The sequence below is a fragment of the Monodelphis domestica genome, chromosome 6 (genome assembly GCF_027887165.1).
Source record: "Monodelphis domestica isolate mMonDom1 chromosome 6, mMonDom1.pri, whole genome shotgun sequence".
Taxonomy (NCBI): domain Eukaryota; kingdom Metazoa; phylum Chordata; class Mammalia; order Didelphimorphia; family Didelphidae; genus Monodelphis; species Monodelphis domestica.
The window spans coordinates 59,896,407-59,919,418 of NC_077232.1; the positions used below are offsets into that span (position 1 = coordinate 59,896,407).

The 23,012-nt window shown below is 42.7% G+C and overlaps 1 protein-coding gene across 23 annotated transcripts in view; it reads right to left on the bottom strand.

Annotated features, from left to right (window-relative positions):
• The window catches only part of MICAL2 (microtubule associated monooxygenase, calponin and LIM domain containing 2), a 272,089-nt gene that overhangs the window by 162,897 nt on the left and 86,180 nt on the right, over positions 1 to 23,012 (bottom strand). For all 23 annotated transcript variants that reach the window (XM_056802064.1, XM_016423435.2, XM_056802061.1 and 20 more), the window contains exon 3: positions 4,621 to 4,828. In XM_056802064.1, coding sequence (XP_056658042.1) covers positions 4,621 to 4,828 — 208 coding nt within the window. The remainder of the gene's footprint in view (positions 1 to 4,620; positions 4,829 to 23,012) is intronic.

Genomic DNA, 23,012 nt, shown 5'->3' on the forward strand with positions numbered 1-23,012 from the left:
CTAGGAAATGATGAGATGGTTGCCCTGGATGCCCTCCTTAAATGGAGGAGCTCTCCACTGCCTACCCTCTACTCTCTCCAATCAGCCTGTCCCCAAGGCTGTTCCTGAGGAGGTGTGAGTTTCAAGGCTAGTGTGATCTTGCAAGATGATGAGATTGGGTAGCACAGGATGGAGTTCCAAGGAGTATAGTCAGATGCCCTGTGTGCAAGTCTTATACAATGACTCAGGGTTCCCAGGGGGTCAGATTAATCCCTTTTCACTCTCACTAGGGACCTTTCTCCTCTATTAAACTGATTCCTAGGGTCCTCACTTTTCTCCTCTCTGTTCCTGGCTCCTTCAGTGATGTCGACATCCCTATCTGATCAGTGGCAGCTTAGTACAACTAGACACAGAAATGATAGCCATGCTCTGTAGCTTGATAATTGTATTTCATTCAATTGTTCTAGTGCTCCAATCACCATTCTCTTTAACGCCATTGCCCAATACCACACGTCTCTGGTCCTCACTGCCCGACATGTTTATTAGGCATGATGGGATGTCTATCTCTGGGGAAAGGAACTGTTTTGCACTTGCTTTTGTTTCTTGCTTAGCAGATCCTTGGCACAAACATATATACATTCTTTTTCACTAATTCATTCATTATAGACAGTTAAATTTCTCTCAGAAATTACAATTGCTTGTTCATTCAGTTTACCCCTTGATTCCCCCAAAGGGGGCAGTTCCCATAAAAATTCTGAGCAATCCCTTCTCCAGGCAATTACTTCTTTATTTTTAAACCCTTACCTTCCATCTTAGAATCAATACTATGCATTGGTACTAAGACAGAAGAGCAATAAGGGCTAGGCAATAGGGGTTAAGTGATTCATACAATAATTTCTTCCCTCAATTCATACTGTGCTTCCCCTTCTTCATTAGTTCATAAGATCATAAAGTTAAAATCAGAAGGTCTTGAGAGCTATGCAATCCACCACTAACCCATTTTACAAATGAAGAAATTGAGGCATGCAGAGTTTACATGGCTTGCCCAAGTCATACAAGTAACATCTGAGTAGGTAGGATATGAACCAAGGTCCCTCCTGACTCTACTTCTCCATTCTGCCTTCTCAAAGTCCAACTGAGCTTCTCATTAGAATCTGGTTGCCATCATGGCCAACTCCCTCAATAACTGGGCTAGCTGCCCTAGTTCTGCCCTAAGCTACTTGCTTTCATTAGCTCTTCTCTGCAGACCAGGGCATAGACTCTGCCCAGTCATTTTTTTAAAACCTCACCTTCCATCTTGGAATCAATGGCAAAAGAGTAGTAAGAGCTAGGCAATGGGGGTTAAGTGACTTGCCCAGGGTCACATAGCTAGGAAGATCTCTCTCTAGGCCTGGCTTTCAGTCCACTGAGCCATCTAGCTGTTCCCTTTTAAAAGTTAATAGGACTTCATATTTATGCAGACAATGAGTTTAAGTTCAGTCCTTTGCTAGGAAACTGGGACATTCCAGTCACCTATGGATGTTTTTAATAAGCAAATGCACAAGATCAGAAAATGTCTGGAGAGAAGGCAGCTGGATGGCTAAGTAGATTGAGAGCCATGTCTAGAGACGGGAGGTCCTAGGTTCTGGCCTCAGACACTTCCTAGCTGTGTGACCCTGGGCAAGTCACTTGACCCCCATGGCCTAGTCCTTACCGCTCTTCTGTCTTGGGGCAAATAATATAGTATTAAATCTAATATGGAAGGTAAGGGTTTAAAAAAAGGAAAGGAACAGAAAAAAAAAAGAAAATGGCTGGAGAGAGAGTGAACAAGGGAGCTCCAGAGAGGAACAGGCTGGAGGGAAGGTGCAACTACCTAGGGGTCCCAATGCAGCTATGCCCCATGCATGAGCAGGCTTGTCCCTTCATCATTCCCCATGCCTTTCATCCATTTGTGCTACTCTGGGGGATATCTGGGGGCAGGGACAGAACTATATTATCCTCCTTCCACAAGCATGCTGGTAAATGTTTAAAAACCGGCTCTCCTGGGAAGGAAGGAAGGAAAATGTCCCCATGACAATCTTTTCCATTGAATTTGCATTATTAATATTTTTCCATCACTTTTTATAAGTCAGAGAATAAACAAAACAATCAACCAAGCCCTGGTCTGGAGAGCTGGTGGATTTCTAAGATGAAAATACTCAAATTGAAATTTTTAACAATCAGCTCTGCTGGTTCAGGCTAGCTCCAGCAACCCAATACACCAGGATACTCCACCCATGGGTAGAAGGACTGTGATAGGAAAAGAGATGAAGGTGAAGACTGAAAGAATGGTGAGAGGGAGGGGGCATTTGGGGCCTGAGGGCGGCTGAAGAGGGAAGGAAGTCGGTAGTACAATCTAGGGGAAGCCACCGAGCAGCGTTAGCCCACCTGCTGCTCCTCACTCAGGCAAGGACCAGCTGCCATGATCCCACGTGAAGAGGGAGAGAGGAGAGCAATTCACAGGAGGGGAAGCAGAACAAATGGGTGCTGGGATCCACCCACACCAACTCTCAGGGGCTTCTACCCTGTGAGAAGGAAGATTTGGGGGGCAAGTGCTGCCTCAGACAGGCCCTGGCTAGGTGACTCTGGGCAAGTCTCTCAGCATTGCAGTGACCCAGGGAATGAATGCTCTGAAGATCAGAAGCTGCAAAACAACTGATCTGTATTGCTAGAGAAGGCCTTGCCTAGAACTCTCTATGGGGATGCAGTTACAGAGGAGGGGGAAAGGGAGAGAGCAGGGAAAGAAGGAAGGAGGGAGGAAGGAAAGAGAGAAGGAAGGGAGGGAGGGAGGGAGGGAGGGAGGAAGGAAGGAAGGAAGGAAGGAAGGAAGGAAGGAAGGAAGGAAGGAAGGAAGGAAGGAAGGAAGGAAGGAAGGAAGGAAGGAAGGAAGGAAGGAAGGAAGGAAGGAAGGAAGGAAGGAAGGGAGGGAGGGAGGGAGGGAGGGAGGGAGGGAGGGAGGGAGGGAGGGAGGAAGGGAGGAAGGAAGGGAGGAAGGGAAATAAGGGGAGAGGGAAGGGAGAGAGAAAAAGGAGGGAGAAGGGGAAGGAGGAGAGAGGAAGGTTATAGTTTTAAATGGTGGCGGAAGGGAGCTACGTGGAAATAAATGCTGCAACTTTCTTATAAAATACAAAACTATCCTATGGAGTCTTCTCTTACTTTAAGGATGTAATCATCTCAAAAGGCATTTCAAAGAGGTCATCGTCTTGGCATCTGATTTGATTTTAAGATCCCACTTGCAGTCTATTTTAGCAAAGTTATTTATCCCCAGTCCCTAGTCTGCCCCCAGCACAACCTTAAACCTTTGCCCCCATCTTCTATAAAGAGCCCTTGAGGCCCAAGCCCTCCATCTCGAGCCAGTATTTCACATTCCTCTTAAAGAAGAACAGGCTCAGAGGACAAAATCCTGGATTCTCACAGTCAGAAGTCTCACCCTACTCCTTGCTCTGTATGTAACCCTGACCATATGGCCTCAGCCCTAGGCAATTCTGTGGAGTTCTAGAACTATATTTTAGGAAAAAATGATGAATGGGAAGTCCTCCAGGAGGGCCACCAGGATATTAATGACAAATCAAAACACTACTAAATAAGGATCATTTTCAAGAAGTAGGGACACGAGGAGAGAAGCCTGAGGAGGAGGAAGGGGAGCCAGATAGGTGTTTTCAGCTATACACATGGCATGCCTTTTTATCTGGGCAAAATGATGCCCAATTAAACCCCAATTCAAGGCAAAGAGAGGAACACATCTTGGGATTATCACTGCCTGCTTGGGCTATAGCTCAGAAATGTTTCAAAGCCTAGGTTCTAGGTACCATCACAAGGAGGAGATGAAAGATGCTCAATGGAGAGGCATCGCACCAACTCTGTGAGAGACACTTCGAGAAACTGAGAGAGAACTGTCACACAGGGAAACCACTGGACTCAGAGGTGGCTGGTGGCCCCAGAGATAGAACACTAGACCTGGAACCCAGAAGACTGACTTCCAAGCCCTGCTTCAGATGCTGGCTAGCTGGGTGACCCTGGACAAATCACTGAACTTCTGCCTGCTTTGGTTTCCTCAACTGTAAAAAGGGGACAATAATAATGGCACCCACCCATTAGGGTTATTTTGAAAAATCAAATGAGGAGATACTTGTAAAGCACTTTGTACAGAGCCTGGCCCAGAGTAGGCATTTAATAAATGTTTATTCCCTCTTCCGCCTCCTTTTTAGAGCCCACTGAGAAATCTAGACTTATTCTATGGAACTCAGAAAAAACTAACAGGCAGAAGACAGAAGGTATGAGATTTCAATGTGAAATGAGGAGAACATGTCAGAAAGTGAATATTAAAAATTATAGTGAATGTTTTGAGTATAACCAGTGGAATTGCTTGTCAACTCTGGGAAGGAGAGAACGAGAATCATGGAACCGTGGAAAACTTAAATGTAAATCTGTTATTGGAATAAAATAAAGGGGACAGCTAGGTGGCTCAGTGAACTGAGAGCCAGACCTAGAGAAAGGAGGAGGTCATCCAGCTACAAAAGCAAGCTGGGTACAAATTGCCCCAACATTGACCCTCCATCAGACCCCCACAGATGCCCCGGCAGAGCTGCACCCACTGCATGTGGCGCTGGTCCAAGATCTTACTGATGTGGTCGATAGAGCCCGCGCAGAACTTCCCGTAGAACTTTTTGGCACCCAGACCCCGCAGGTCATGAATGGTGAATGGCCACAGGTGCAGCACATTGTTTCTGGAGAAAGTATCTCTCTTCTCCACCACGACTACTTTGGCTCCCAGGTAGGCAAGTTCTATGGCAGTCCGCAAGCCGCAGGGTCCTCCTCCAACCACCAGACACTACAGAAAAGGAAGGAGAGAAGCAATAACTGTCAGTGATCACCAAGCTCACCATCCACCCATGGAGTGGACCAAAGTCAGTCAATCACTCAACAAGGATTGGTAATGTGATAGATGGAGTACCAGGGTAGGGAAGATCTAAGTTCAAATCTGAATTCAGACATATAGTAGCTGTGATTCAGGGCAAGCCATATAACTTCTTGGACTCTGTTTCCTCATCTGTAAAATGTGATTAACAATAGCACCTACCTCATAGAGTTATTGTGGTGATCTAATGAGATAATAAATGTATAGTAGGGGCAACTAGGTGGTACAGTGGATTGAGAGCCAGGTACAGAGATGGGAGGGTCCTGGGTTCCAATCTGGCCTCAGATACCACCTACTCTTGTGACCCTGGGCAAGTCACTTAACCCCCATTGCCTAGCCCTTACTGCTCTTCTGAAGCCTTGGAGCCAATACACAGTATTGATTCTAAGGAGGAAAGGAAGTTTGTTTGTTGTTGTTTTTTTTTTAATTAAAAAAAACCCCAAAGACCTTAAATCTGGTGGAAGAGGCTAAGGTAAATATCTGAGGCTGCCTATTAAAAAAAAAAAAAATCTTACCTTCCAGCTTAGAATCAATACTAAGGACTGGTAGGCAATGGAGGTTAAGTGATTTGCCCAGGGCCACAGAGCTAAGAAGTAGTCTACATCCACATTTGAATATAAGATTTCCCATCTCTAAGATTGGCTCTCTATCCTCCAAGCCACCTAGCTTCCCCCAAGGCTGGCTTTGAACTCAGGACCTGACTCCAGGTTCAGAGCAGTTCCTTCCTTAAGTATCTATAAAGGCAAGTGAAGGAGGTTTAGGAGATAGTTGGAGGCAACCACCTCCATACAATAGTACTTGGTCTATTTCCTTCTTACTTTATTTCATGTAAAATAAACTATTTGACCTTAAAATATAAATGCAAACATCAAAATTATCTGTGTGTACTAGTTATCCTTACTAAAAAGTATTTATTATGTACTAAGGGCAGCTGGTGGAGCAGTAGAGGCAGTGCCAAATCTAAAAATCTCATCTTCCTGAGTTCAAATCTGGCCTCAGACACTTACTAGTTGTATGACCTTGGGCAAGTCACTTAATTAACACTGTTTGTTTCTGTTTCCTAGAGAAGGAAATAGTAAACTACTCTAGAATCTCTGCCAAGAAAACCCCAGATAGGGTCACAAAGATTTGGACATGATAGAAAAATTGAATAGGAAACTATGTATCAAGCTGTATGGGAGGTGCGAGGGATACAAAGTCAAAAAGTGAAACAAATATCTGTCTTTTTAGCTGGAGGCTTCATCTTTGTAGAGCTTATAGTCTAGTGCTGATGATAAGAGATTTGAAGGAGAAAGAGAAGAAATTGTATCAGACTAAAAACCCCAGGAGAAGGAGCAGAGTAGAGTACACGGGTGGCTAGCCAGAGCCTAAGCCTTGCCTCTGGGTGAACATTTCAGTGCCAGCATTTAGTAGTCACCTACTCTGGGCCGGGTACTGTGCTAGGCATCAGGGATAAAGTACTTGCAGAATCTAAGGACAAGCTGCCTCCAGTCAGCTAGACAAGCCATCAGGCCTCAGGCTAAGCCTGAGTTTCATTCTTTGACATCACCAAGTCACAGGAAAACAAGCCTCCATGCTCAGGGTCAAATCTTATCTTTTCAAAACTATGCTGCTCCCCTAGTGAATTCAGTGAACACTCAGAGACTTCTGGGAGAGATAAAACCTCATTTCAGAAGCTGTGCTGACCTGTTGGATCCAAGCCCCCCCTCCCATGTGTCCTTTGTGGATAATGAAAGTCTTTCTAGATACAGGGGGCTGAAAATCATAGGGGAAATGAAGTCATGTCAGATAATGCTCAAGCTGGGGCTGTCGCCAAACACGAGAGGTCCCATTTGCTTTATTTATGGCCACAGAGGGACCCCGGTCCCTCTCACAGTTCTCCTCCTCCCACATGCACACACATACACTTCTGAGGGTTCTAGCATATGCCAGAGAGTGACTCGTGTGTCAAAGCATGACCTATACGTCCCAGTTCTCTTTGAGGTTTGTCTCGGGGATAAGTCTGGATTTGCTGCATTTCTTTGTGGTTAGTTTATCTTTTCCTGTTTGTCCAACAGCTAAGCTTGGTCCCTTCTGTCATCACGAGGACAAGGATTGAGCAAAGGCTGGAAGGAAGTGTAGAAAGAGAGGCTAAGAGTTCTGAACCTCTCGAACCAAGTCCTACCCAGAACTAATTAATGCAATGGTAGGAAGGAGGGGAAGACCCTTTTCCCCAAGTTCAGGCAATTTCAATTTTGGAGGAGCACCATAAATGGCAGGCTTTCCCGAACCTACTGGGGCAAAAATCCGCCTGGGGATATGTGTAAAATTTCCCGTGTCCCCTGTAGAATAAACGTCATCATGCCTGGATGGTCACTGGAGACTCTAAAACCAAAAGAAACCCCAATGGATCCCATGAGAGCAAAGGGAATCAATAACTGACATTTACATGACATTTTCACGTTCATGAAGCACTTTATGTACTTTATCTTATCAGATCCTCAGAGCCACCAGCAAGATAGTCTACAGGCTTCATTATGTCTCTTTGCAGATGAGGAAACTGAGTTTTGGAGAGGGATTCCCTTCTTGCTACCCCTAAGCTTGCCTTCCAGGGATCCTGTAAATGTCTGGTGCCTATCTAAAATATTGACATGTTACTGCCTCCATTAGAATGTAAATTCCTTGAGGGCAGGAACAAGGGCAGTGTTTTTGCCTTTCTTTTCATGCCTAACATTGATCAAAGATAGAGGAGAGCTCTGAGCCTTCCCCAGCATGACCTAACCAGAAGTAATCACCACTTTAAGTTACATGGGAACCCACTTCTCACTAAAAAATAGAACACACACTAGGCACCGGCTGACTCTTTTCCTGATGTCACGCATTTGGTCCAGGTTAGAACCAGGACCCAAATGTGGGTTTCTGAGTGGTGAGGCCAAAAACCCCAACTCTACCAAGCCACCTAAGAACAGGTCAGTAAAGGTCTTAATGAAAGAAAAAGAAGAAGAAGAAGAAGCAGACCGAAGAGGGAGGTGCAGAGGAATTAGTAAGTGAAAAGGGCAAGATCTGAACCCAGGGAGTGGAAAGAACTCCCTATTAGGGGTCAGAAGTTCTGGATTTGCCCAGGGGTGAATTGTTTCATTTCTCTAGGCCTTGGTTTCCTCATCTGTAAGATAAGATAGGACCGGTTGACTTTGATTTCTCTTATCTCCAACTGTGATCCTCATGACTCCAAGTCCAGGCAAGAAGAAAAGAAGAAAATTCAGGGCAGATGTTATCAAGATGGGAGAAAGGTCCCACTGGACATTAGCTCAGTCTTTCCACTTTGTACGTGCCTACTAGCCAAGATGAACAAGAGCTCAGAGTCCCAACTAGTGACTGTCAGCTCCTACTGCCCTCTTCCTGTCTGAATTCCCACAGAACCAGCTGGACTGTTCAAACATGCCCCATGTGGGGCTCTGGTGGTTTTCACCAGCTGCCCTATGATAACTCCAAACCGAAATGCTTCCTTCAAAACCCAATGATTCCCTGGAGGATTAGTCATAGCCAGGCAGCCAAGTCCCAAAGCTCTCAGTCTACAAGATTTTGGCAGCCAGATCCATTCATGCTCCTGCCAGGCAATGGACTTGAACTTCCTGGACCCTCACCCAGAGGGAAGAGGAGGAGGTTGTTCCAGAGAGACCCAAGGCAGACATGGATAATGTCTCCTCCATCCAGACTGGAGGGTGGGACCTTGCTGGCTGATCCCCCATGCATCATTTAGAAAACTTTGATTTATTATCCAGTTAAGATATTTGGAGCCAAGAACAGCAGGAAGTCCATTGTATAGATAAGTCCCTACAGTGTTTAGGCTTCAACATTTATTAAATAGCAAGACAACAGCACATGGAAAAAACAGCTCTTTGTTTATGTGTAAGGCCAGAAGAGGAAGGGTCTCTATATCCTAGTTTACTACTGAAAAAGTTTCAGAAAGCTGACCCTGGGGTGCCTGTGACTTCAAGCTCATAGCTCTTTCCACAGTGGACTCGGTCTACAAATTAAGGACTCCATGTGCCCAAAAGTCAAGATCTGTCTGACCCTACTTAACCTTTGCACAAACACTGTCTCAGACACAAGCACAGCTCCCTCTACCTACTTCTTAAGAATGGATGTTCAGGGGGAAGCTGGGTAGCTCAGTGGATTGAGAGCCAGGCCTAGAGTTGAGAAGTCCTGGGCTCAAATCTGACCTCAGACACTTCCCAGCTGTGTGACCCTGGGCAAGTCACTTGACCCCCATTGCCTAGCCCTTACCACTCTTCTGCCTTGGAGCCAATACACAGTATTGATTCCAATATGGACTGTAAGAGTTTAAAAAAATAAAAGAATGGATATCCATGGGAAACAAAAGTTGTTCTGTCCCCTTAAAAACACCAGGGAATTATCAAGATAGTTACTGAGATGAAAGCCAGGGAACAGGAGCTCTAATATAAATAACTCCAACTCTTTTCTCACTGGGGCAACAGAGATGCCCACCTGAATATTGAGGCATGAGCATCTCCCAAATTCCTGAAGCTTCATGCCCATGGATGCTGTGATTCTTGTGTAAAACTGGGAAAAGCATTATGAGAAGAGCACTAGCTTCACAGAGAGATCACTGTGGGTCTAAGGATCATAGTATCATAGATTCAGAACTGGAAAACTTGGAGATCAAGGAGCTCCTCATTCTAATTTTACAGGCAAGGAAACTGAGTCCCAAGGACATTAAGTGACAGGCCAAAGATTGCACAAACTAGTATGCATCTGAGGTGGGATTCTATCCCAGATCTTCCTGATTTCAAATCTAATATCCTCTCTTCTTTGCCACACCTTCTGTAGAGGTGGTGTACATCTCTAGGTACAGTTCACTTCATGGAGTCATTGGTCAGTGGGTTCAGTTTCTCATCTGGAACAATTAGGATAAACCACAGTCCTCAGTTTATCACAGGCTCTACCTTTCAGGGTTCCAAGGTCTTGCTTTCCATATTCCCTAGAGTGGAACTTTCTTTGGAATGTGGGTTCCCCCAACTAGGGTGAGAGTTCCTCAAACTAGGAACTGTTTTTTAATTTTTGTTTTTATCCCCAATGCTGAGCACAGAGAAATTGCTTTTTTTATTCATTCAAAATTATGTGGAAAAAATATTGGAATTCTGATTATCTCCACACCACAAGTGCCAATTAGACAGCTCTACTGATGACTCTGTTTTGGGCCTCCTCTAGCTAGCTGCTTCCAGTTGTGCCCTAAAGAGAGACCTACATACCTGGAAGCCACAGGGGCCTCTGACTCCATTAATCCATACTTTATGATGTTCTTGGTTGAAACTACTGAAGTGTTAGAGCAGGCTATATGACAAAGTTTTGATCTGCTCTAGAACAGGTTCCTGCCATAGCATGACTTCTCAAACTCTGCCTACAGAAACCTACAATTCAGCAAAGCATTTTATGGGATTTGGGGGAGAAAAACAATACATAATGGTTGGGTGTGAGCACATGGCAAAGCTTGGCGCGATGGATAGGACCCTAGACGTAGAGACAGAAGACCTAGAAGATCTGTTTTAATTGGTTTTAAATGTAATTGAGAAATATAAAATATGACTCAACTTTAAAAAGATATGCAGCATTGGGGAAGTTTCAACTTAACTGCTCTATGAATCTGTTTCTTTATCTGTAGAATGACAGAGCTAGGTTCAACAATCTTCCTGCTCTAAATCTAGCATCAAATTCATCTAATATCTGTGTTGAGGTTGAAATTTATCACACAACTGAAAAATTGGCTTTTTATTAGTCTAAAAATCACTGAAAGGGGCAGCTGGGTAGCTCGGTGGATTGAGAGCCTGGCCTAGAGACAAGAGGTCCTGGGTTCAAATCTGGCTCAGACACTTCCCAGCTGTGTGATCCTGGGCAAGTCACTTGACCCCCATTGCCTAGCCCTTACCACTCTTCTGCCTTGGAACCAGTATATAGTATTGATTCTAAGATGGAAGGTAAGGGTCTAAAAATAAATAAACAAACAAACAAACAAACAAATAAATAAATAAATAAAATAAAATAAAAATCACTGAAGGCAACTAGTAGACATATAATGCAATCTTTTGAGACCTGGTCTGTCTCCATGGAATGCACAACAATCAGAATCCATTTATATTTTTGTGGGATATTTTTTACCCTTGGTTTTATACCAATGCCCATTCTGGATAAAACCAGGAAGTTTGAAGAGACCAGTAAATGTATTAATAACTAAGAAACTGACAATAGACTGAAATTTGATGAGCTATCATGTAGAAGGACTAGATTTATTTACTTCAGCGGACAGACCAATGAGTAATGGAGTAGAAACTTAAATAAGCAGACTTCAGCTCAGTAAAAGGAAAAACACCCTCAAAATTAAGCTATGAAAAAGTGTTATGGGATGTCTAATGAAATGTGAATACACCATCACCAACTCTTTAAGCAGAGCTCAGATGGCAACTCATAGAGGTGCCCCAGCAATAAAATAAATATAACATGCATTCATGTCATATCCAACACATGGAGGTAGGTACTACAACAAAATGAAAACATCCTTGCCCTCAAAAAGGTTACACTTTATCAGAATGAAGCAACAAGTAAACAGAGGATTATGGAACATGATTATTGTGGAATACAGCAAAGGGAAGGGAAGGGAATGAGAGCATTAACAAATGGGTAGGTAAGGACAAGCTTTCAATAAAATATGGCACATGAGTTAAAACTTAAAGGTGAATAGGTCTTCTAAAAAGTGGAAGTACTGAGGGGGTTCGTTGCAGGCACAGAGACATATTGGGCAAAAACACAGAGGCAAGAGATTGAATGTTGGCTCAGGAGCTATCAATTGGGCCATTGGACAATGAATAAACCAATAAGAAGGTTCAACGGCTGAGATGGCGATGCAGCAAAGCACTGTGGAGTGCTTAGGGCGTGTTGGAGCACAAAAGACAACACAGCCATCCAATGCAGCTGAGGAAGTCTCCAGGTATAACGACTTTTCGTGCCACTGGACCCAGGCTTCCAAGAGAGAGTGGGACTATCTCTGTGCATCGGCTTTTCCACTTAAATCTCCTTCACGCACAAGTGTCTTTGTGCACACTCATCTATCATAGATGAAAACGCACAAAGACAAACATCATCCTCAGTTACCGAGAGACTATTACTATGATGAAAATAGCACAGGAAGGCTTTTATGAACTGATTCAAGGCAAAGTAAGCAGAACCAGGATAAGTCATATGCACAATCACTACAGCAACAAGAATGAAAAGAGCAACACTAGAACAAAGGAAATTAACTGCTATAAAATGATAACAAGGAAGCTTGGTCCTAAAGAAGAGATGAGGCTGTGCCTTCCTTCTTTCTTTGCAAAGTAGAGAACTACAGGTATGGAACACTATATGATGTTAGATTTGATTGATAGGTTGATTTGTTTTGCTAAACTGTGTTTTCCTTCCACCACCACCCCCCTTTCTTCTTTGTCATAAAGGATGACTCATTCGCTGAGTAGGAAGGGATTAGGGATACACTGGAAAATAAAAGTGTTATAAAGACAAAAGGTATCAATAAAAACAAGGGTTTTTTTGTTTGTTTTTTTAATGAGGAGAAATTCCCTTGGCTAGGCAAGATAGGGATATTGGCAACTCCCTAGAGGTGGGAAGAGGAGCTATAACAAATAGAAAGAACCCAGAAGGAGCAAAGAACCACTGGATATTGGTTATCCTCCAAACCTAAGCCAGTGGCTCATCCTAGTTAGACTGAGTCAACACTATATAAGAAATATAATCCTCTGTGAATGGCTAAAAACAATGATAGGCATCCCCTGAAATACACTGTCAAAGCTCAAAGAATGCTAACCTTTGGCATTGTGCCTAACTAATCTTAGTTAATTCTGCCAGCAAGATGGACTTCTATTTGATCAACCACAATTCCCACTCTCCCCATCCTTTATACCTAAATTTCTTCCTTCTCTCTCCATGGTATATTCCTCCTAACCTATGCCAGATGGTAACCAGTGGCTCCCTCTATCTAGTAAAGGCTGTACCCCATTAGCACCCAGAGTTACAGAGGCTGCTGATACTAGACCAAAGTTCAGTAATACTTCAAGGCTATGCCCTTTGCTACCCACACTGGGCATCCCTGAGAAAGAGCCAGGTGTCACCATCACCTTTCACCTACTCTAATTGCTCTGATGTCAGCAGAGGAAAAAATAAATACCTGAGCACAGCAATTGCTACCATCAATCCCTAGGCCTATTCTGAGGCCTCAAAGAGAGTGTAGAGCTGACCTTTTCATTTTGAGATATCATTGAGTCAGCTGTCATGTCACCCAACCAGGAGCCAAGACAGAAGTCAACAAGACCAAGGCACCAGTAAGAAACAAAATCAAGGGGGATGATATTTTATCATCTCTGTTTACAAGGCATTTGGATATAAAGCCTTTTACTATTAAATTTTAGCACCCAATAAATAGGGGTAGAACTTGAAGCAGCTGTAGAGAAAGATCCCAAATAAGCCCAGTCCTTGCTTTTATTATATTTAGCCTTCATTTTATCTTCATTCTTGTCTTTTCTTAAAAATGCCAGTCATGGAGATGAACCCTAAAACCATTTCTCAATTTTATTCTGCCACTCTTACACTTTAATTTTTGTTTTATTGATGCCTTTTAGGTGTTTGGTTTTTTAACATAAACTGTTTCCCTCTAAACTTCTGACTATGATCCCTTAATCCTTCCTTGTAACTATGGATATCATTTAAGTAGACTTAACCAAGATGAGAACTATATATAGTGTGACAGTCCCCTACTCTCTACCAAGGGGAGGGAGTAAGTTTTATCATTTATTTTTTTTTAATTGAATGTTAGTCATTTCAATTAATTTTGAATTTGGCTGCCTGTTAATGTCTCGGTTCTACCAAGTTTGACCCAAACCATCAGGACCAGGGCAGACCCCACCCCCACCCTTTTCACTATCAAGAAATAGCAAACCTCAAAAAACATGAACATTTCCATACACGAAGAACAGAAAAGCTTAGTAGTAAATCTCCATTACATAAAGCTTAATTTTCCACCATTTTGCTTGTCTATAATCCCTTTTGAACTTCCTTCTCCGAGCTTCTGTTTTTTATAAATGATTTACTGACTCTTTTCTTTCTTTTCTCCATCATTATGAACCCTGCCCACTCCCCAAAAGACTTTCCAAATTCCCCAATAAAAGCCCTCCCTTGAATCAAAGATAGTCAAGCAAAATTAATATGTGTATTTTTACAAGTGAAAATGTTTATCTCATTCAGTCTCACCAGTCAACAGAGGTGGGACATATGCTTCATCTAGTCTTCAGAAGGCATGCCTAGTCATTGCATTGATCAGAATTCTTATTTTAACAGTATTTTCCTTTACCTTAGTCTATTATATAAATTGCTCTCCTGTTTTACTTAATTCACATAGGTTCATCCAATTCCTCTAAGGTTTTTCTGAACTTTTCCTTTACATCTTACAATCCAATAGTATTCCATTACAGTCACGTGCTTTAATTTGCTTAACTATACCCTGATTAATAGACATTAACAGACTTTTCATTTCAAATGCTTTGTTATCATAAAAATTATTTCATAAATATTTTGGTAGACATAGGTCTTTCCTCTCACTTTTTGACATCTTTGGGATATACTAGTATATACAAGGTAAACCTTTGGGGTATACCTCATAGTGGAATTGCTGGATTAAAGAGTATGCAGAGTTTAGTGACTTTGGGGATCAGTTCCAAATTCTTTCCCAGAATGGTTGGACCAATACATAGGTCCACCAATAGTGCATTAATGTGCCTGTCTTTCCACAGCCCTTCCAACAACTATTATTTTATTTTTTGTCATCTTTGCCAATTTCATGGTTATGATGCTGAACTTCAGTTTTAAAAATTTCTATTTCTCTTATTATTTGTGATTTAGAGAATTGTTTTCATATGGCTGTTGATAGCTTGCTTTTTCCTTTGAGAATATGTTGTTTGTATCCTTTAACCATTATCCAGCAAGAAATGGATCTAATTTGTTTGATTTTTTAAATTAAATTTTATTTTATTTTCAGATCTATATTCTATCTTTCTCCCTCCCTAATTGAGAAAGAACGAAAAACAAAACTTGTTATAAAAATGAATAGTCAAAACAAATTCCTGCATTGGCCACATCATATATGTGTAATCAGACATATATAAATATATATGTATATTGTGTATATTCACACATATTATAGAATTATGTAGACATATACCTATGTGCATGTATACATATATTCATACATATACATCCATATATAAAATGCAAAAGGTAGTATGTTTTGCCATAAGTCCTCCAGCATTGTGGTTGATCACAGTTCCTAAATTTTTCAAGGTGGTTTTGTCTTTACAATATTGCTTCTGATTCTTTAACTGTCTGATTCTAAGACTGTAGAAGTTGACATATGGGCCATTCCAGGGCAGGTGCAGAGGCTCTCTGGGCATCTCTGGGCAACTCCGTGGAGATCCCTCTAAAACAAACATGATGGTATGGGCACAGCATCGAGTGTACCAGACCTTTTCATTGTGATGATCCCCAGTCTTCCCCACCCTGACTGGATGCCTGTTTCCTTGGGCCAAATATCTATGCCTGGTCCCATGGCAGAACTTATTTGTTAAATTTCATCCTGATTGGTCTCCATGAGCTAGAAGATAAGCATCTGGGCTCTGGGCTCCAGCCCCAAGAAACTCCTGTTTAGTTTTGCTTAACATACATGCGCCTTCTTCAGTTAATGGGGCTTTGAGTATTTGAGATAACATGAAAACTGGGCCAGACTCTCTTTGATGTTCTAATATACTAGGCTTTCTAAGTGAGAGTACCCGAAACTTTACCAGTCCTGGAATTTAGTTTTGAGTCAACTTGTAGGCTGCCTGCTACAAGAAGGATGTGAGTTTGTTTTGGGCTCTTGATCATTTTTAAGTGGGGCACCTTATGTGATCAAGTAGCTAGCAATTCAAGTGTTTTTTTCAAATAATTGAACTAGATTGAACAGTCTAGACATCAGGTGATTCTAATCCCGCACTGTACTGTCCACTGATGACTTGGGGGAAACCAATGGCTGGTAGTAGCCTGCCAGGAAACCCATCCCATTTCTTTTTTTTTTTTTAAACCCTTACCTTCCGTCTTGGAGTCAATACTGTGTATTGGCTCCAAGGCAGAAGAGTGGTAAGGGCTAGGCAATGGGGGTCAAGTGACTTGCCCAGGGTCACACAGCTGGGAAGTGTCTGAGGCCAGATTTGAACCTAGGACCTCCCGTCTCTAGGGCTAGCTCTCAATCCACTGAGCTACCCAGCTGCCCCTCCATCCCATTTCTTCCTGCTTTGTTGGTGGGTTTTTAAAAACATTTGTGAAAAGTCTCACCTAACAGCCCTACCAGGGAATATTTTCAGACCCAACAGATCTGTTACAGCAAGGAAAAGTTATCTAAGGCCACAAGGACGCGCTCTCTCTCTCTCTCTCTCTTATTCTCTCTCTCTCTCTCTCTCTCTCTCTCTCTCTCTCTCTCTCTCTCTCTCTCTGCCTCTGTTTCTATCTCTCTGTCACTCTCTCTGTCTGTCTCTTTCTCTGTCTTGTCTCTTTAAACTCTTACTTTCTATCCTAGTGACCACTCTAGAAGACCAAGGGCTAGGTAGACAGAGTTCAATGACTTGTATAGGGTCACAGAACTAGGAAGTATATGATACCAACTTGAACCCATATCCTCTTCTTTTTTTTTAAACCCTTACCTTCCATCTTGGAATCAATACTGTGTATTGGTTCCAAGGCAGAAGAGTGGTAAGGGCTAGGCAATGGGGGTTAAATGACTTTCCCAGAGTCACACAACTGGGAAATGTCTGAGGCCAGATTTGAACCTAGGATCTCCCATCTCTAGGCCTGGCTCTCAATCCACTGAGCTACCCACTGCCCCGCCCCCATATCCTCTTGATTCCAGCTCTAGAACTTTCCCCACTGTGCCACCAAGCTGTTAAACTTTCCCTGTAGCTTCATAGTCCTACCTTATTTATCAATTGGAACAAAAGAAAGAGTATTGGGTTCAGATCCTGGCTTTGTCCCTTATAACTTGTGCACAAGTCACTTGTCTTCTCTACTCTCTGAACCTGTTGTTTCCTCCTCTATAAATTAAGGGGATGGGATCAGGGGACCATGGAAGCCCTTTTCTAGTTCTATAATCCTATGGTCCCCTTGACCAAGGTCTGGAAATCTGTACCCATAGATGGCAAGATGACTTCTTTTGGGAAGGGATGCCTCCCAACATGTATTCATTTACTCTAGCAAGTGCTTATCTAATCCAACCCCTTAGACCTGAGAAACCATCTGTTTCTCTACTTCTCAGGGTAAAACAGAGGGAAGTGGGTTGCTTGGGTCCCTACCAAAACAGTTTTTCTCCTCTTTTATAGATTCCTTGTCGGGGTAGAAAGAAGAGTGGAAGAGAGGAGAACGGCAAGGCGGCAAGGCATTGTCTGTACCCACACAGCCACGTGTGCCTGCCCTAAATACACAGGACTCCTGGCTCTCTCATCTGTCAAATGAGGGAGGTGGACTACATGATTACAGTAGTTTACATTTATAGCCATCTTCAAACTTCACAGTGCTACTGTGATGTAGCCAGTGAAGGTATTATTATTCCCATTTTACAGATGGAAAAGCTCAGCAAGTTGTTTCAACTCACCTAACTAGTGACTGGCAAGAGTCCCAAAGCAACTCAGGTCTCCTGAATCCTTTTCCAGGACCCATTCCATTCATTGAACTTCATTGACTTCCTCTGATGCTCCCTAATGATTGAGAATGGAGTCACAGGAAGGACAGGGAGTGTCCCATTTTTGTCTCTAACCCCAGCCTTCAGCACAGTGCCTGGCCCAGAAAAGGAAGGTACTTATAAAAAAGCTTGTCCAATTGAATCAAGGCCATCTTTCCAGGTGACAAAGGAAGGTTCTAGGATGCCACTGCACAAAAAGAGGCATTCCTAGAGTTGGGGACTGACCAAGAATGTCCCTTTTTTCTCAGCATTGTCACAGTGAAAAGGACATTGTGATTTTCTTTACATAGACACCAGTCTTCGTTCTCATCCAGTGCCTACAAAAATGGAAACCTAAACTTGACATTGTATAGAGGAGAGAACATTAGATCTGAAAATAAGCCTTGGGTTCAAATCTTACCTCTGTTACTACCTGTATGACCTTGGGCATGTCATTTAACTTCCTAAAACCTCAGTTTCCTCAGCTGTGAAATTTTGGCCTTTGAGATCCCCCATTTGACAATAGACAGTTCAGGCAGTAGAGATTCAAATTCAGCACAGAAGGAAAGGAAAAGATGAGTTTCCAAAGTGTTCTGTGGCCAGAGGCAAAGGAGCCGATATGGTAGTTTTTAAATGGAACATCCAAGCCCAACAAAAGGCCAGTAAGGAACCCAGGGCCAGGCATTTCCATGATGCTTGATACATTAGCCCAATTCTCTCATCTTCCCTTTAAGGGAAGTTCAAGGGTGTATCCTTCCTGTTCTATAAGCCCAAATAGTTGTGGCCATAGCTTTAAATGGGCTATCCTGACTTGTTCCCTTTTCAGACCCCTTTTTAATAGTCAAGAACCATTGGAAGCCACCAGGCTTGAAGACCTTCTGAAAATAATCACTCTCTAAGTCAGGAGGAGCCCAGGTCCCAGTCCATTTGGGGGCCTCATGGAGAGAGAGCTATTCCTTGATTCCCTCGAACTAAGGATTCTGCTCTCTTTTTCCGTAAGATATATCAAAATGCTCATTTTGTTTGAAGCTTGTTAAATTTAGAATTTTAAGAGAAAATTATTTATTTTTTAAATTTATTTTTAATTAATTTTAAGAGGAAAAAAAAAGAAAAGAAACCTAAAAATTAGTTGGGAAGTAGGAGCCTAGTGGTGGGCTTCTGGCTTTATACTTCCCAACTTCATTCACTTAGCCCACTGGAAAAGCCAGGAAGTCACAGCAAAGTCAGGCAGTCAATAAACATTAAGTGCCTACTATATGCCAGGTGACATATATGCTGGGCAGCTAGGGCGGTGCAGTGGATAAAGTGCTGGGCTTAGAGTCAGCAAGACTCATCTTCCTGTTAAATATGGATAATTGAATCTACCTTATAGGATCTAGAAGGAACATGTGCAAAGCTCTTCACAAACCTTTAAATGCTATATAAATGCTAGCAATTATTATTCAAGTTTTGAGAGCCATGCTAAATTCCCTAGTGCTTAGCATCTGGCATTCAGGAAGCCTGAAGTCCTCAGATGCCTTTCCTAAATCCCAGAACCCAACTGGAGCCACCATTAAGAATACGCAACCAGCGGGGGCAGCTGGGTAGCTCAGTGGATTGAGAACCAGGCCTAGAGACGGGAGGTCCTAGGTTCAAATCTGGCCTCAGCCACTTCCTAGCTGTGTGACCCTGGGCAAGTCACTTGACCCCCATTGCCTAGCCCTTACCACTCTTCTGCCTTGGACAGAAGGTAAGGGTTATATAAAAAAAAAAAAAAAGAATACACAACCAGCCACCAGTTGGTCTCTTGAGACTGAGATCACCTGATGTAGAAGAGGCCTCTTCTAGCCTGGGAAAGGTCTCTGCACAGGGTGGGATTAGAGCTGAGTCTTGAGCAGGGAAATCAAGAATTGGAGTTGAGACAGAGCATTCCAGGCACAAGGGCCATCTAGTACAAAGACATGGAGGAGTGCTTGCTCATAAAAACCCTCAGGTCTATATGGCTGGACCACAGAAAGCATGGATCAAAGAGAGGAAAGCAGAAGACTGGAAAAGTAGAAAGAGAGGAGTTTATTGAGTGAGAGAGGGATGTATTCATAACTGCAATTAAGGAAAATCATCTCACCCTGTTTGCCTCAGTTTCCTCATCTGTAAAAGGAAATGGTAAATGATTCCAGTATCTTTGCTAAGAAAACTCCAAAAGGAGTCATGAAGGGCTGGACATAATGGAAATAAATAACAACAACAACAGCAAACACTTTGGCAGCTATGGGGAGAATGGATTGAAAATGGGAAAGATCTGAGGCAGAAAGATGGATCACGAATTAGAACAATATTCCTGACTCCCAGGTAAGAGCCATTAGAGCCCCTACAAGAGTGAAGATTAGGAGATGTGGAAGTACAAAAAACACAGGTCCTTTGAAATTGTTTTGTCTTCAAATTCAATTCAACAGCAATGAGCAACTATGGAGCAAAAACCGTCTGCTCAGCACCGCGAGGAAGACCAAGACTTGAGTAGCATTTAATCCTTTTCCTCAAAGAGCTTCTAATGCATTTGGAGACACAAGGCTCAGATATATGAAACCATTCCACGTCAACCCAAGACAGTAGATCACAAGTGCAAAAATGAATGATGACCAAAGGCTCCAGAAGAGTAATTCCATAGTCCCCAGAGCTCAGGGAAGGGCAAGATCTGAGCCACCTGGGACCTCATCAAAGAGGTTAAACCTGAGTTGGATCTTGGAAAACTGAAAGAGTCTAGGGAGGCGCAAAGTAAAGGGAAGCCAGAGAACCTTCAAGGATCTGGGGTGGAAGGAGACCCACTCTCTTCCTACATACTCAAATGAGGAGGGAACATGCTGTGATGGTTGACTCCTGGGCTAGCAAGGGCTGTCAAGAGAAGAAGGCTGGTTTCTGTTGGTGTTCAAGAGACTATGTTCAAGGAATGTGTGCAAAATGCAACTCAGCAGAGCCAAAGAGAACTGTGTGACAGCAAAGAACTGGAAACATGACAGATGCCTATTGAGTGAAAATCGGAGAATGGCCAAGAAAGGCTGTGGTAGATGAATGGAATGGAATATTACCAAGCCAGAAGAAACAATGGCGAGGAAAAATTCAGAGAAGTATGTGAATACAGAGTGAAGTAAACAGAACTAGAGACGGCAACAATGGACACAGAAGGGGGAGAGAGCCAAAACCCTATGTGCAGTGTGCAATTATGATGATCAAACATGGCCCCAGGGGAGAAGTGAGAAAATGCACCATTTTGCCTTCTAGGCAGAAATAGAGGACAATGGGAATGAAGAGTGCACCAACTATCAAACTTGATGATTCATTGGTTATATTGAATTGCCTTTTTCTTCCTTCTTAAAATACAATTTATTTTTTCCAAGGGATGATATACCGGGTGTTGTTGGTGAAAGGGATATATTTGGGGGAAAGGGTGATGTAAAAAACAAGAAATATCAATAAACTTTTTTAAGCCAGGTTGAGGAGCTTGAACTATATTCCAAATAAGAACATGGATATGGCCCGTGTTAAAGTCTAAAAAATTGTGCGCTGTGTGTTATATAGTAAAGGGTCCGAGGTCTCCTATGGACAGTAATGTGTGGGTTCTGGCAACTTAAAACAATTATCTGTTCTGCCAAGACTATTGGGCTTTTGTTTTATTAGAAATGTTCGTATACTCCTCTTAAAAATCATATGAAAAAGAGGGGCAGCTGGGTGGTTCAGTGGATAGAGAGGTAGGCCTAGAGGCAGGAGGTCCTAGGTTCAAATTTGACCTCAGATACTTCCCAGCTGTGTGACCTTGGGCAAGTCACTTAACCCCAATTGTTTAGCCCTTATCACTCTTCTGCCTTGGAGCTAATACTTAATATCTGATCTAACTTAGAAGGTAAGGGTTTAAAATGAATAAATACAAATAAAAGACACTAGTATCTCTTCAGAGAAGAAGAAGGGTAAAGTGAATGAAAATGCCCAGCATCAACCCTTCCAGCAGGTGCTGACACTCCAAAGCTTCACTTGGAGCAGCAGGAGACAAAGCCCTCAAAACCAAAGCAGCGGAATCAAGGACCAGTCAGACTGAGGCAATCCAGGCCCCTGCCCAAGATCATGCGGAAACAGCCAGCCTCCAGGGAACCATCCCTACACACTCAACAAAAAGAAACTGCTTCTCTGCACCAGGGCAGGTGGGGGAAGCCATTGTGTTCCTCCTACCCAGAAAGAGACCCTAATAATTGCACAACTAGGTGCAAGGGGAGAGAAATCTATCTATCATATCTATATCATATCATATCATATCAATCTTCTACCTTTAGCCTCCTTCCCAAGCACTAGTCCTGAATAGCCAGCTGTTTACTGCATGGCATAATGGACAGAGTGCAGAACCAGAGAAAGGAGGATGTGGGTTCAAATCCTAGTTCCAGACCTTATTAACTGGGCAAGTCAATTAACCTCAGGATCTCAGTTTCTCATCTGTGAAAGAGAAACTAGAATAGGGTTTCTTGAACTGAGTTGGAGAGAGAGAGAGAGAGAGAGAGAGAGAGAGAGAGAGAGAGAGACAGAGAGAGACAGAGAGAGAGAGAGAGAGAGAGAGAGAGAGAGAGAGAGAGAGAGAGAGAGAGAGAGGAAGAGGGAGAGACAGGGAGAGAGAGAGAAGGATGGATGGATAGATAGATAGATAGATAGATAGATAGATAGATAGATAGATAGATAGATAGAGATGGATGGATAGATAGATAGATAGAGATGGATGGATGGATAAGGGAAAGGAGAGAAAGAGAAAGAAAGAGAGGGATGGGTGGATAGATAGACAGGAAGACAGAGAGATGGATAAATGGATGAATAGATGGATAAATAATGAGAGAGAGAGGAAGAGAGAGAAATAGAGAGATGGGTAGATGGAAGAATAGACAGATATCTGTAGACAGATATATGCATACACATGTAAAACATAAGTATGCACATACATGTTTTTTTAATGTTGCTTTTTATTGGAGACTGAGTCTTCCTCTACTGCCCATGCTGGAAGTTTATCAGCCACTTGAGCAGCTATGCTGATCAGCATGGAAAACTTTGACCTGTGGTTCTTATCTCATTTCACCTCTTAAAATAACCTTGCTCCCTTTAGCCTCTCTCAACTCTAAAGTGTTAGTCAGTTTATCTGATACTTATTCAAAGTGCTTCCTAGTCAATCTAGATTATAGATTTAAAACTGGAAAAGATCTCTGAGGAGACCTTAGTCTAACCCCCTCACTTTAAAGAGAGGAAACTGAGGCCAAGAGAGATGGAGGGACTTCTTCAAGGTCACACAGTAACCACAGTCAGCTTTTTTTTAAG